Below are 16,392 nucleotides of genomic sequence, written 5' to 3'. Positions count from 1 at the left end.
TCTTTCTTAGATTAGTTTCAAGTAAATTCAAGATACTTTATTTCAAATGGAAATATTTCAGTATGTCTCAAAAAAGAAAGATGCTTAAGAAGGGGTGCTTATATATTAAAATAAAATGTTCTTGTGTTAAAATGACTGCAAAGTATATTTTAATGACAATGGAAAAGAAATGTTTTTAAAGAAGTGTAATCCTGATAATTTGTACCCAGTTAGTAATAAGACTGAACATTAATGTGGAGAATTTGATATACATTTATATATTGAATGAAAGAAAACATCAAACTTGGTGCTTTTACTTAAACTAAAATGAAAGTGTTTTTCATAACAGGTATTTATAGTAAATTGGAATTTATAGAAAATGAAGGAATAATTGGTTTTCTAATAAAGCGCAATCACCATTTCAGATTTCAAAATTGCAAAAATCATTTGATATGTATCTTGGTCAGATTTCTGTTAGCGCATGCAAACTGTGAATAGTCCTTATTCCAGAAAAGCACAGAGCCATGTGGAAGAAATTTTCTTGTCTCTAGGATAATGACAAATGTGAAAGTGTAAAAAAGCATAACACTATACTTAAAAGAAGTAGTTAAGTTTATTTGGGAACCATGTTTTACTGCTTTCTCAGAAATGTCTCCTGGAATTTAATCTTACTCATTCTCCCTTCTTTGCTTGGTCTTTCCCTGCCGTTAAGTTAGATGGTCTGGCTGACATGTCAGCATTAGCAAGACGCTGTTCTCCTTGTGGAACAATCCCCGTTATCTTCAAAGACCTTTCTTTAGGACTCTCCTGTGATTTCCTGCAGACCTCTGGGAGGTGGCTTCCTTAATCCCAGAGTTCTGGTCTTTGTCTTGCTTTACTGCTCTTAGTTAAAGATTATGAGATAAGTTACCAGTAAATAAGCGCTCAGCTTTTTCTCTGTGTGGCTCTTTTGTGAACTGTCCCTGCGCTCTCATAATCCTGTGTGTTTGTGAGAATTAGCTCAGTGTGACTGCCACATTTGGTGGCCGAACAGGGACCGTGTGAAGGTTTGCTTCCTCAAACCCGAGCGAGGAAAAGGACATCTGCTCTCCCAGGTAGGAACTATGGCCTTTAAGACTAGTAATGGAACGAAGCCTTCTAGATGTCCGGTATTTTAGCTTTCCGCTGTAGGTAACTCTGTCCTTGACAGCTTGCTCATAAGCGTCAGCTTTCTTTTCTGCTTGCCACTGCTGGTTGTAGGTTTCTGATTCAGACTTAACTAAACTTCTTATGGTGATTTATACTTGTTGTCCTTGGTTTCCACAAGAAGGTTCTTTGAAAGTGTCTTGACTGGGAACCAGTAGGTCATTGGTTAAAAAATGGTGTAGGTGTTGTTAATATACAGCATCTAAATACTTGGAATTTATGTCATAGTGCAGTTTTTGCCATAGAAGAGTGAGGAATCCCTTCAGTTCAGTTCAGGCAGTTCAGTTGCTCAGTGGTGTCTCACTCTTTGTGACTGCATGCCTGCAGCATGCCAGGCTTCCCTATCAATCACCAACTCCTGGAGCTCAGACTCCAGGACTCCTGGACTCAGACTCATGTCCATTGAGTTGGTGATGTCATCCAACCATCTCATCTTCTGTCGTCCCCTTCTCCTCCTACCTTCAGTCTTTCCTAGCTTCAGGGTCTTTTCCAATGAGTCAGTTCTTCACATCAGGTGGCCAAAATATTGGAGCTTCCACTTCAGCATCAGTCCTTCCAATGAATATTCAGGACTGATTTCCTTTAGGATTGACTGGTTTGATCTCCTTGCAGTCCAAGGGACTCTCAAAAGTCTTCTTCAGCCCCACAGATCAAAAACGGGTCAGTTCTTCGGTGCTCAGCTATCTTTATGGTCCAGCTCTTCCATCCATACATGACCACTGGAAAAACCATAGCTTTGACTAGATGGACCTTTGTTGGCAAAGTAATGTCTCTGCTTTTTAATATGCTGTCTAGGTTTGTCATAGCTTTTCTTCTGAGGAGCAAGCATCTTTTAATTTCATGGCTGTAGTCATCATCTGCAGTGAGCATTTTTTCCCCCATCTATTTGCCATGAAGTAATGGGACTGGATGACATGATCTTAGTTTTTTGAATGTTGAATTTTAAGCCATTTTTTTCACTCTCTTCTTTCACTTTCATCAAGAGGCTCTTTAGTTCCTCTTTGCTTTCTGCCATAAGGGTAGTGTCATCTGTATATCTGAGATAATTAATAATTTTCCCTGCATTCCAGCTCATGGTTCATCCTGCCCAGCATTTTGCATGATGTATTCTGCATGTAAGTTAAATAAGCAGGGTGACAATATACAGCCTTGACGTACTCCTTTCCCAATTTGTAACCAGTTCGTTGTTCCTTGTCTGGTTCTAGCTGTTGCTTCTTGACCTACGTACAGGTTTCTCAGGAGGCGAGTGAGGTGGTCTCGTGTTCTTGTCTTTAAGAATTTCCCACAGTTTGTTGTGATTCACACAGTCAAAGGCTTTAGAGTAGTCAGTGAAGCAGATGTTTTTCTGGAACTCTCTTGCTTTTTCTATGATCCAGTGGATGTTGGCAATTTGATCTCTGGTTCCTCTGCCTTTTCTAAATCCAGCTTAAACATATGGAAGTTTTCGGTTCACGTACTGTTGAAGCCTAACTTGGATAATTTTGGGCATGAGTTTGCTAGCGTGTGAGATGAGTGCAATTGTGTGGTAGTTTGAACATTCTTTGGCATCACCTTTCTTTGGGATTGGAATGAAAACTGACCTTTTCCGGCCCTATGGCCACTGCTGAGTTTTCCAAATTTATTGGCATATTGAGTGCAGCACTTTAATTAATAGCATCATCGTTTAGGATTTTAAATTGCTCTACTGGGATTCCATCATCTCCACTAGCTTTGTTCGTAATGATGATTCCTAAAGCCCACTTGACTTCGGACTCCAGGATATCTGGCTCTAGGTGAGTGATCACACCATCGTGGTTATATGTTTCACTAAGGTCTTTTTTGTATAGTTCTTTTGTGTATTTTTGCCACCTCTTCTTAATATCTTCTGTTTCTGTTAGGTCCATATTGTTTCTGTCTTTAATTGTGCCCATCTTTGCATGAAATGTTCCCTTGGTATCTCTAATTTTCTTGAAGAGATCTCTAGTCTTTTCCAGTCTATTGTTTTCCTCTATTTCTTTGCATTGATCACTTAGGCAGACTTTCTTATCTCTCCTTGCTATTCTTTGGAACTCTGCCCTCAGATGTATATATCTTCCCTTTTCTCCTTTGTCTTTTACTTCTCTTCTTTCTCAGCTATTTACAAGGCCTCCTGTGACAACCGTTTTGCCTTTTTGCATTTCTTTTTCTCGGGGATAGTTTTGGTCACCACCTCCTGTACAATATTGCGAACCTCTGTTCATAGTATTGATGAAGTTAAACACATTCCTACAGAAGTTTATGGTCCTTTATCTAAAGATACAGTTGGAATTATTTTAGGCTGCTCCAGCATAACTATGAAAGGTACTCATATTTACCAGGGGTGATGGATTCTGATTACTCAGGCAGTATTTGCGGCCGCCCCATTCTCATCAGCGGTCGGGAAGGGACAACTGTCACAGCTATCACCCTTGCCTTGTCTGTGCCCTCAGCAGAGGAAGAAGTTAGGAAAGGAGGCTTTGGATCTACGAATGGGGCTTACTCAGTTCAATTCAGTTCAGTCGCTCAGTCGTGTCCGACTCTTTGCGACCCCATGAATCGCAGCACGCCAGGCCTCCCTGCCCATCACCAACTCCCGGAGTTCACTCAGACTCATGCCCATCGAGTTGATGGTGCCATCCAACCATCTCATCCTCTCTCGTCCCGTTCTCCTCCTGCCCCTAATCCCTCCCAGCATCAGGGTCTTTTCCAACGAGTCAACTCTTCGCATGTGGCTTACTAGACTGTGCTAATTGACTAACCGCCCCACAAAAACTCTAAAATTTTAAGACCTTTCTTTCAAGGGTTTAATAGATCAGGAACTTATATAGCTATTATCACAAAACAAGAATGGCCTTCCATCTGGCCTTTAAAAAGAAAGAGTCACTGTTGGTGGGAATGCAAACTAGTACAGCCGCTATGGAAAACAGTGTGGAGATTTCTTAAAAAACTGGAAATAGAACTGCCATATGACCCAGCAATCCCACTTCTGGGCATACACACTGAGGAAACCAGATCTGAAAGAGACACGTGCACCCCAATGTTCATCGCAGCACTGTTTATAATAGCCAGGACATGGAAGCAACCTAGATGCCCATCAGCAGATGAATGGATAAGGAAGCTGTGGTACATATACACCATGGAATATTACTCAGCCATTAAAAAGAATTCATTTGAACCAGTCCTAATGAGATGGATGAAGCTGGAGCCCCTTATACAGAGTGAAGTAAGCCAGAAAGATAAAGAACATTACAGCATACTGACACATGTATATGGAATTTAGAAAGGTGATAACGATAACCCTATATGCAGAACAGAAAAAGAGACACAGAAATACAGAACAGACTTTTGAACTTTGTGGGAGAATGTGAGGGTGGGATATTTCAAAAGAACAGCATGTATACTATCTATGGTGAAACAGATCACCAGCCCAGGTGGGATGCACGAGACAAGTGCTCGGGCCTGGTGCACTGGGAAGACCCAGAGGAATCGGGTGGAGAGGGAGGTGGGAGGGGGGATCGGGATGGGGAATACATGTAAATCCATGGCTGATTCATATCAATGTATGACAAAACCCACTGGAAAAAAAAAAAAAAAAGCTTAAAAAAATAAAAAATAAAAAGAAAGAGTCCATGGACAGATATTAGTTGTTGGGGGATTCCAAGAATCATATCAGAGCACCTTTCCGAAAATCTGTACAGATTCAGAACGGCATGTAGCTATTATCTGTCCTTACATCATGAATATTCCTACAACTTTATGGGGGTGAGGTATATTAAAACAATATCAATTAAAACTACACACAAATTTACCCTCAGGGCCACTGCTATTATATCCCATTACAAATCATCTGGATTGATGAACGGTACCCCTTCCCCCTCCTCGGCCCAGTCTGTATAGAGCAGTGACCTATGACTAAATAAGAAATTGGGCATATAGAACAATTGGTTAAAGAATAATTAGATGCAGGACATAGAGAATCTCCCTCAAGCCCGTGGAATACTCCCATCTTTATTATCCCCCCAAAATCAGGAAGATGGCATTTAATTCATGATTTAAGAGCAATTAATGCTCAAATGCAACCAGTGGGTTCATTACAACCAGCTATTCCAAATCCCTCTCTAATTCCAGACTATCACACTAATAATTATAGATCTTAAGATTTGCTTTTTTACCATAACTTTACATTGTGAAGAGAAACAGAAATTTGCAGTTTTAGTTCCTAAAATAAATATTCATCGTCCTTTACAATGATATCAGTGTAAATACTTACCTCAGGGTGTGAAGACTAGCCCTACCACATGTCAAAGATTTGTAGATCTAAGTCTGCAACTGTCAGGACAATTTCCCAACGCCTATATTTATCATTATATGGATGATATTCTTTTAACACACTCTTCACCACAAAAATTAGCAGAAATTCTCTCTTCCTTACAGACATATTTGAATTCACAGGGTTTAATAATAGCTCCAGAGAAAATCCAACACATGCCCCCATGGAAATATCTTGGCTTTCACATTTTACAAAAAACAATTACTCCTTTACAATTTTCCTTCAAGGTTCCTGAACCATTAACACTTCTTTCTTTACATCAGTTCTTGGGTCACTTAAATTGGATACAACCTATCTTAGGCATCCCAACATATACAGAGCTTCCTTTCCCTTGTGGCTCAGCTGGTAAAAAGTCCTCCTGCAGTGCAGGAGACCTGGGTTCGATCCCTGAGTTGGGAAGATCCCCTGGAGAAGCGAAAGGCTACCCACTCCAATATTCTGGCCTAGAGAACTCCATGGACTGTATGGTCCATGGAGTCACAAAGAGTCGGACACAACTGAACAACCTTCACTTTCACTTTCTTTCAATTATTACAGGGAAATGAAGATCCTACCTCACCCTGCTGTTTTTCTCCTCAATGTTATGCTTTATTACCACAATTGAGCACTGCTTATGTCAAACATTTTCTTGACAGGTATGTTCCTTCACATCCTTTGTCACTGATTCTTCTTCTATCAAACATACTTCTACAGCAATGTTTGCCCAAATCTTACCTAAAGAGATAAAAAGCATTGAATGGCTACATTATCCTAATCAACCAAAATACCATTTCTTCTTGCTTACCGGAGAGACTACATCTGTTACAGCAAGGACACTTAGGTCTCTGTTGCCTTACTGGCTCAGATCCACAAACAATTTATGTGGGAATATCTAAAGAAAATGTAGAATCATTATATCAAACTAATGAACAAATTCAAATTGTCATATCAGATTTTACAGGGGAATTTATTTACAACTTGCTGATGGATAAAAGAATTTCTGTTTTACAATTAGTGCCCTTTTCTTTACATCCTATTATCTCTAGACATCCTGTAACTAACGTGCTTACCTACTGTACAGATGGCAATCAAAATTGAGGAATAGTGACCTGGAAGGAAATATCAGAATGGATAAAGATCTTTACCAGCCCCCAGACTTCCCCACAACATTCTGAATTAGCTGCTGTCTTGCTTGCATTGCAAACCTTGCAAACTTTACTCTCTTAACAGAGTCCTTTTATGTTGTTAATATCGTTCAACAGTTGCCCGATTCTATTTTAAATACTTCAGTCGATAGACCATTACTTTCCGTTTGTTTCTATTCAGACTCTTTTAACTAAACGACAACATCCTTTTTTTCATAGCTCATATTGGAGGACATACACAATTTCCTGGACCTCTTACTTTTGGAAATCAACAAGCTGACTTTTCTCTTCACCTTATAGGATCATTGGTTACTGCTGCCTTTCAGTCACATCAGTTCTTCCACCAGGGTGCCAAGACACTACATAAACAATTTGCTCTAACCTTACTGGAAGCCAAAAAGATTGTTAGTACCTGTCCCACATGTCAGTTTTTAACTCCGTCTCTCCCAGAAGCTGGCATTATAACCCTCGTGGTCTTTCTTCTAATGAGTTATGGCAGATGGATGTTACTCATTATCCTCCATTTAAACCATTTCACTTTGTGCATGTAACTGTGGTATTTCTTCAGGCTTTTAATGGGCTACTGCACAACATGGAGAACAAGCACATCATGTGCAAGCTCACCTTGAATGTTTTGCTATTTTAGGACACCCTCAAATCATTAAAACTGATAATGCTGCAGCATATACATCACACAAACTTAGGGATTTCTTTCGTCTGTGGGATATTAAACACATCACAGGTATTCTGCACAACCTTACTGGACAATCCATTATTGAATGCGCAGATGGGCTACTGCAGTTATTTTAAATAAACTGAAAAGGAAAGAATTAACCCCTCCTAGGAAATGATAATATATTGCCTTATTCACTCCTACTCACTTGTCAGTTTCCAAAAATTCTTCACAATCAGCTGCTGTTACTAGACATTTTACTACTCCACATTCACAAGAATGCTCTCTGGTCCTTTTTAAACAACCACCCTCTCCTATTTGGCAAGGACCTGTTAAATTACTAACATTGGGAAGGGGATTTGCTGCTATTTTGTCTCCATCAGGTCCACTTTGGATCCCTGCCCATTGTGTGAAACTTTATCATGTGTTGGCACCAAAGACTTCAGGATCCATTACTGGAGTTTCATATGTTGACCACCAGCTAACTCTTCCTGACTGGCATGCCTCTTCTGAAAAGACTGAGGAATAATCAGTCATTCACCAGCTGGTGACATTATGTGGGGTGACATTAAACGTCTTACTTTAAGAGTTGAAATAGCTCTTGCTAATAGTGGCACACCTATTACTCCTGAAAATATGTTGCTTTCCCTTTTAGCCATTATAACTGTTAACTCTGCCCATGAGGTATGGCTGTTTCGGGTTAGTTTTTTACTTCTGTTTTTCACTAGGGTTCCTGCTCATATACTACTTAACAATAACTATACATACTGGGCTCACTTAATGAACCCTGCTCTGTTGTCTGTTGTCACATGGGAAGATCCAGAGCTTCCTATTTCTACCAGTGATTCCACCATTACTGGGGGAGAGTGGCTTTCTCCTTCATCTGTTTTACCTATGCACACCTTAGATTCTCCTTGGACCATTAATGGTTCACATCCACCGTTCTGTATAACTAATTGAACGAATGCACAGATATGTGCTTATACCAGCACTTGGTGGTATATGAATGATATAATAAAACCCCCCAAAACGATCTCAAATTGTTACCATTAAACGTTAGACCTTTGTGTTTACTTGTGGTTTCCAAGGAAACTTAGCATCTGCAATGTCTCACCCAAAACCATCAATCCCATTATGTATTCACGCATGGATTGATATGTGACTGTTTGTAGGATTTAATTGGCCTGTTTGTGGATCTCACAATTTTTCCACATAGCTCCTCCTGATCGATAATTATACAATAGAAAATTGGGGTCCCCAAGGATTATTGGTTCAAGACAGTAACAAAACTTGACATGGTCAGATTTGGAATTGGTCTTTTCTCTTTCACTATAATAAATCTGATCCTTTATGGAATCCTGGATTTACTGGAGTTGTACCCCGTTTAAAATTTGCACCATTACAATACTCTCCTACTAAGATCCTCATGTGGCGTCATCTTGCGCTTCCTTTTTCTCATGGGTTTTGCAACAGGGCCCTGGAATCTTTAACAGTTATCATTTTGTTTGGAACTTTACAGACATGAATGCCCATGTTAGTATCTGCACTACCAGACCATACATCTTTGCCCTTGCTTATAATTTTACCCTTGCTATTAAATTGACCCTGGTGTGGTGGTTCTCATCTAGCTCAAATTGCTCAGACTATCCAGTCTAGTTTGGGATAAAAAGCGTTTTGTAGGTGCTCTAATAGTTTCCATCATAGCTGTTGCCATGGCAGTGCTATTGCAGCAGCTGCCGCCACTGCCCTTTCTGCTTCCTTAAAAACTGCTGACAAGTACTTACTCTTATGACTCACATAACTTCTGACTTTACTGAACAGTGGAAATTGATCACATGATTTTATCTTGACTTGTAGCTTTGGAAGCTGCAGTTTCTTTCTCCTGCTCTTGAGTTAACCGGTCTAGCTGACATGTCAGCATTACCGAGACACTGTTCTGCGTGCAGAACAATCCGCCTTACCTTCAAAGGCCTTTCTTTGGGACTCTCATGTGACTTCCTCTAGACCTCCAGGAGGTAGCTTCCTTAATCCCAGAGTTCTGGTCCTTGTCTTGCTTTACTGCTCTTAAACATTACAAGAAAAGTTACCAATAAATAAGCGCTCAGCTTTTTCTCCCTATGGCTCTCATAATCCTGTGTGTTTGTGAGAATTACTCAGTGCGGCACCACCAGAGGGATGGTATAATGTATATATTTGTACACTTTCTCAAAACATAAAGGAAACGGCAATTTCATCTTCATTGCTAGATACAAGAACTATCATTAGCAGATTTTTTCTTTTGCTCATTAACAACTTTGGTTTGATTATTTTCATTTATTATTTGGTAGGAACAAATTATTTGAATTTTATGGTTTCCCGCAATTGGAGAAATCAGTGATTTTAATTTTATGTGCAACAAATTTTGAATTAGAAGATGCTGTAAATTTTGGCTTAGTGACAGTTTTTTTTAAGAAGCTCAGTATTTGCTTAGATTTAATTGAAATCTCTGTGAAAGATAGTGTTAAGAAGAAAAAAATCACTAGATTCATTTGTGTACTATATTTTATGTGATCATGCAGAATATATATTAGAATTTAATATGTTACATACTAAAGGAAACCACCCTATATCCCCATGGGAAAAAATTATGTAGGTCAGTTTAACTCTCAGATGGATATGAACTGTTTTTTTGTGGCACATTAACAAATTTCCTACCCTTTGGGAAATTTGGCATGGATGTAGTTATTTAATAACTACTAAAATAGTTTTATATATTTAAATAGCTATCTTATAGCTGTTTAATAGCTACTGAATAGTTGTAGTTATTAATGCTAAGAAGTAATTTAAGAAAATAGCCACTTTGAGGAATTTAGTGTTTCACTTAGACTTGCAAAAAGGGTAATCAAAATAGCAAACAATTTTTGAGTACTTGGTGTGTCTTGCTGCCCTAAGTGTCTTACAGTTTGGTTTTTCTTTAGTCCTCACAACCTCATGATGTAGTTACTAGTATTGATGTCATTGTTCAGATAATGAAACTGAGACTTAAACAGTAAAATTACCACTCCCGAATGTTAGGCATTATTAGTTTTTCATTTTGTCAAATTAGTGATCATATCTTATACTTGGGTAGCTTGCCAATTTCTTTCACACAGGCCTCATCTGATATTGATAGACAGCATGAGTGCTCAAGACCAGATCATGTAGAGATGCGTGTTCTGCAGCTCTCTGGTTCTTCTTGGTGATAGTCATTTTCATTTTACAGCAGCTTCTAGTCTAAGACAGGTGTTATGCTCCCTCTATTCAGTTTCCCAACTCCCACTAAGAATCTGTTCAGCTAAACTTTAAAATATCGAGTTTTATATTGCTTCCAAACTTATGTCACAGGCTCTTCTCTTAAGTGCTGTTTTAGAAATAGCAAGATGTATCTTCTAGATCTTTCTAGCTCAGTATTATCTCCTTATTTGCTGTTGGTTATGTGTAAAAATCTTTTATTTTTTCTGGATAATAAACTTCAGACACAGTAAACAAAAGATGTGTGCTATCTTAAATGGTTTTACTTCTAAAATACCTGGACAATTAGGGATTAGAGCTACTATTACATTCTCCCTTTCATAGTTTATTTTTTTATTAATAATATTGTATTTTTTCTTTTACTTATGATTGGATTTTTGCATTGCTGCATGTTACTTTTAAACACCTGGCTTTCTTATTGAACAGTTTCATTTCCTTTAATTCATGTGAAGACCTTACTGTTAGTTATTCATGTTATTTCATTAATGCATTTTTGTTTGTTTATACATTTACTCTATTTGATTAAGGATAACTCCTATGCTTTTTAAAAAACCTTTCCAAAACCAAATAGAGAAGTTAGTGATTTTTATATATTTCTTTTTGTCTGTTTTAGGATGGCTACCGTAGAGTAGTTAATGTTGTGCCAAAGAAACCACCACTGCTAGACAGACCTGGTGAAGGAAGCTACAATAGATATTACAGTCATGTTGATTACCGAGACTATGACGAGGGCCGCAGTTTTTCTCATGATCGAAGAAGTGGTCCACCTCACAGAGGAGTATGTAAATTTCCCCCATGTACTAATTGTTGTTTTTTATAAATTTAAGAATCATGTGATTTTTGGAATTTATGTGACTGGCCTTGAAGGCAGTTGAATAAACACTTCCTGCTTGATGCTCTGTTGAATTGCCTGATGGAGCAGTCAAATGGGAACTGGTAGTCAAAAATCTTGGGGTTCTGGACAAAGTGGGTAAGCGCTCTGGATTGCTCTGTCTTAGGTTTAATGATATTGATTCCAACTCGCCTGCTTTTTTATCCCCTCAGTTGGCGAGGGTTTGTAGAACCAGATAAAGGTAATCTTACCTATTGCTTTTGTATTCAGTAAGAATCCGCCTGCAGTGCGGGAGACCTGGGATCAGTTCCTGGGTTGGGACGATCCCCTGGAGAAGGGAAAGGCTACCCACTCCAGTATTCTGGCCTGGAGAATTCCATGGAATGTATAGTCCATGGGGTCACAAAGAGTCGGCTTTCAACAACTGAGCGACTTTCACTTTCAGATGATAAGCAGGTAGTTATCTTCTGTTACTGAATGTGCCCAGTTAAAATTACGTTATTTTCATCATGATGAAATGCTGTGGGTGAGGTTGGGTTAAGGTTGTTGAGACTCAGTCTCATTTTGTTATAGTTATTATTAAAGTCTGCTTCTTAACTCGGATTAGAAAACTCTCCAAACATTGCCTTTCCTATAATAAGCATTTTTTAAATGTTAGCTACTATTGCTATTATTATGTTTTTTTCTTAATCATGTTTAATAATCTAGAAACATATTTAATGTTGCAGTAATCTGTTATTGGACTTGATTAAACTAATTCCTTGATGCACTTTCTTGACATAACTTGCATGTTTACATCATTCTTCTGCCAAACCATTTTCCTACATTTTCTCCTTTTTCCCCTTTCCTACCATGTAATATCATAATTAATGACATATTCAATCATTGCTTACAATAAAATTTGACCTCACAGTAGCCTTTGGAATTAGTTTCCATACTTTATGCCTGAGGAAATGGAGGGAAGGTGATTTACCCAGGATTAATACATTGGAGTCCAGTTCTCTTACTGCTACATTATATGATCCTTGACAACTTTAAAGTGACAGTGAGACTATTCAGTGTTCTCTTGTGTTTCTTTTTAAGTTTTGACATTTTGTTCCTTACGTCTCAGTAGAATTGATTTTTATTTTGTTCACTTTTAAATATCATGCTTTTCCTTTAGGAGGAAGGGTTCAATATTGAAAAGTAAACATTATGCATTATCTCTATTTTAGAAATACTAAATTTTGCAACCAGAGTCATTCTTCCAGATAGTCTGAAGGAGAAACAGTTTAGCCTTTTGATAAACAGTTGTTACCTTATGAAAACCCTGTGGCTGTTTAGTGAAACATAATAGTGCCTTGATAATATTTTTTTACTGTTATTGTTACAAATTGAATTGTTCATTCTTTACACATTTTCTCATGTAATATTCTTCAAACAAATAAATCCACTTGAGATCCTTAGGATTCTCATGACACTAATTCTTACCTAGACTTCAGTTAATTTAAAGCAAACTACTTACTAGATCCAATGTGATATTATAGCTGTTGACTTTTTTCTTTAGTTTAATGTTAGGAAGAAAAATGATGAATACATTTTACTTCTGTAAGTATGGTATGTGATGCTAAAGAGGAAAATGAAGATAATCTTTATTTCAGCTGAATCATTGTTTCTGATTGTAGGTCATGCACATGTTACAGTTGTCCATTGATAACAGGGGATTGGTTCCAGGACCCCCAGTATACCAAAATCCAGGGATGCTCAAATCTCATATATAAAAAGGCATAGTATTTGCATATAACCTATGCACATCCTCCATATGTTTTAAATCATCTCTAGATTATTTGTGATACTTAATACAACATTGTGCTATGTAAGTAGTTGCTTGCATGTGGCAAATTCAAGCTTTGCTTTTTGAAACTTTCTGAATTCCACCTTTTCCCCATATTTTAAAATGTGATTGGTTGATTCCTCTAATGTGGAACCTGTGGATATGGAGGACTGATGTCCCTTGTCGTATGTATAATTTTAAAGTAATGGAGCGTGGATTACTATGTGGTTTCATTATATGTACCTCTTCCAACTTGTTTGTTTCAGAGGACAAAGTGTGCTACTTTTTAAAATTTTAAGCTTAGCTTAATTTTAAACAAGATTTTAAACATCTTGGCCTAATATAGTTTATCTAATATAGTGTTGATTTCTTATTACATTGTTTTCAATTGTAATTTTTAATGGGAGGTAGGATGAGAAAAGGAAACCAACAAGAGAAATGGGAAAGTGACGGTTTCTTCATTAGGCTTGAAGATGAAAATTGCTGAGCAAACTTGACAGAGGAAGAAAATAAAATGAAAGATTGAGAAATGTGTGTTTGAATTTAATTTAAATTGAACCTTTGTTGTTGAACAGACTTTCTATATTGTGAATGATGGCATGTGTTTTTGGCAATAAAGTTGTTTGGGCCCACTGAAGAAATATTTTTAAGTATTTTAATAGAGATAAATAAGTACCATAGGTTCTCAGTCTACCAAATTAGTTGTTTGAAATAGATGACTTGTTGTATCTTGTTTTCTTTTTCATGCCTTTGAAGCTCAGATAAACTTAGAAAGGTATTTTTTCCCTCATATTATTTTGGTCTTGAAACTAGTTTCCAGTAATGCTGTTAGATACAAATAGATACTCTATTTGACCAAAATAATGTAAATGAATATTTAAGTAACATTTTTCTCTTACAGGATGAATCTGGCTATAGGTGGACAAGAGATGATCATTCTGCAAGCCGACAGCCTGAATACAGGTAAAGAGATAAAAATAATAATATAATTACTTTGATGTTTGCCTCACTGAAATGTCTCCTGTTGAAATCTCACCTTAAGGCACATAGGTGAAATATTAAATAGGATTTAAAATTTCAGAAGCAGATAGTATTATAATCTTTTTGTGACTGTGTAATATAATATTAATGGCACTAGTAAGCTAGCATTCTTATCTCTTGGCATTTCATAATAGGTAATAAAAATATTTAAACTATTATTTATTCTTTTCTGATTATTAAATTGTTGTTAATGAGTCATGTGGATTATGTTATCTATTTACTTAATTAGAAAGTAAGGCATTTTTTTCCCAGAAGTATCCTTCTTGAAAATATTTGAGTCATTACAAATTATCTTCTATTATAAAGCATCTCTTAGTTTCTTTATTTTGATCAATTAAGTTCTGTTGGGAAAACACAGTTTGGAAGGACCTCGATCATTGTTAGCTTTGGTTACTTATAGAGACATTTGATAGAATAGTTAGAAAAAAAAGACAGATAGATTTAACTGGGTTGATAGTTGCTTTCTTGTATAACTTGTCTCTGATAGTGTTGGAGGTTGTAAAGGATCCTTTTAAAGATTTTTTTATGGCCTGTCGGAGAAGAATCACAAACCCATGGAGAATGGCAAGGAGTAACTGCCACAACTCCACAGGTGCCAGAAGTAGACAGCTGGATTCTGTGGGCGGTTATTACAGCCCAGTAGTCAGCAGAAGCCTCAGCATGGCGCTGTTGGATCCCTGCCCCCAAGTCCCACAGGTGACAGGATGGGCGGAGCTGGTGGCTCTGCACACAGTGGGATGCTCTGTGATTGAGACCCCCAGAGTTAAGCTTGATACCTTTTGTTGCAGTCAGGAAGCAAGCCAGTCCTTTCCTGGGCAGTAAGCAGTCACATGGTAGTTAAACTGTGGTCAGCTTGACCTGTTGACCAGTTGACCCGTTACAAAAACTCCTCTATCAGTGGATGGTTAGGCCTTTCAGTTTAATACCTATGGTAGGGTTGCACAAGGATATTCAGAGTTCATGGCAGACTGCTTCTCTCAAAAGAAGCAACAGAGATAATAGATGTTGAAAAATACTTTGATAAAATTTAACACTTAGTATATAACTTCAGCCAGGAAGAGAAGAAAATTTCCTATATCTAATAAACAGGCATTTGCTATACTGAATGGTAAAGTTAGAAGCATTCGCCTTAAAACCAGAGCAAAGCAATAATGCCTGTTCTGACTGCATCTATTCATTATGGTAATAATGGTTTCAGCCCCTCTGCTGAGACAAGGAAAATGAAGGTTAAGGTTTACAATTGAAAGAAATGTAATTTATTTACAGATTATGTAATTATCCATGCAGAAGATCCAAGAGAGTCTATAAACAATTAGAATTGTTGGCAAATTAGCAAAGTTCAATATAATAAAATCAAGTATGAGCAGAATAAATTAGACAACGTAATTTAAAAACACTATAGCATAAAAACTATTAAGGAGTAATAAAAATGAAATTTAATGAAAGTGTGAGACTTAGTTGGATGAAATTACAACTCATTTCTAAAGAACATTTTTAAGGTCCTGAATAAAAGGAGCAGTGCAACATCATTAGATGGGAAGAGACAAACATCAGAAATGTATCCGTTCTCTTCAAATTCAGGTGTGAATATGTAGTTCCAGTCTAAATTCCAGGTTTTTGTTTTTATTTGTTTGTTTGCATAGGAGTTGGTAAACTGATTCTAACATTAACAGGAAGAGGCCAAATAACAAAAATAGTATTGAAAAGATTTGAAGACTCAGATCATGTATCAGAACAAAGCTGTAGTAATGTGAACAGTGAAACAGAGTAGGGAGTCTGGAAGCAAACCTAGATATGTCCAGGAGTTTAGGGTATAGCAGTAGTGGTATTACAAATCAAATGCAGAAAGAATGAACTTTTTAATAAATAGTACTGGGAAAATTGCTCTCCATTCAGGAGAGAAAAACATAAAATTGGAATCCTGGCATGTGAACATAAATAATCTGATGTAATAAAGACCTAAGTGAAAAAAAAAAAATACAAGTTTTGATTAGATTAGCTAATGGTTTATAATCGTTTATTTCTCCCCAAAGAACCAGCTCTTGGATTATTTTACTGTGCACTATGGTACTATGCTTAGTTGCTCAGTCATGTCTTACTCTTTGTGACCCCATGGACTGTGGACCACCAGACTCCTCTGACCATGGG

The 16,392-nt window shown here is 37.4% G+C and overlaps 1 protein-coding gene across 7 annotated transcripts in view; it reads left to right on the top strand.

Annotated features, from left to right (window-relative positions):
* Nucleotides 1-16,392, top strand: part of PPHLN1 (periphilin 1) — a 154,130-nt gene that overhangs the window by 25,123 nt on the left and 112,615 nt on the right. For 4 of the 7 annotated variants that reach the window (XM_061129690.1, XM_061129722.1, XM_061129685.1 and 1 more), the window contains 2 exons: nt 11,172-11,336; nt 14,105-14,166. In XM_061129690.1, the coding sequence (XP_060985673.1) occupies nt 11,172-11,336; nt 14,105-14,166 (227 nt within the window). The remainder of the gene's footprint in view (nt 1-11,171; nt 11,337-14,104; nt 14,167-16,392) is intronic. The other 3 variants (XM_061129714.1, XM_061129707.1, XM_061129699.1) reach the window with 1 other exon arrangement.

The sequence above is a fragment of the Dama dama genome, chromosome 3, assembly GCF_033118175.1.
Source record: "Dama dama isolate Ldn47 chromosome 3, ASM3311817v1, whole genome shotgun sequence".
Classification (NCBI taxonomy): Eukaryota; Metazoa; Chordata; class Mammalia; order Artiodactyla; family Cervidae; genus Dama; species Dama dama.
Note: the sequence above shows the minus strand (reverse complement) of the source record. Positions and strands in the feature narration are given on the sequence as shown.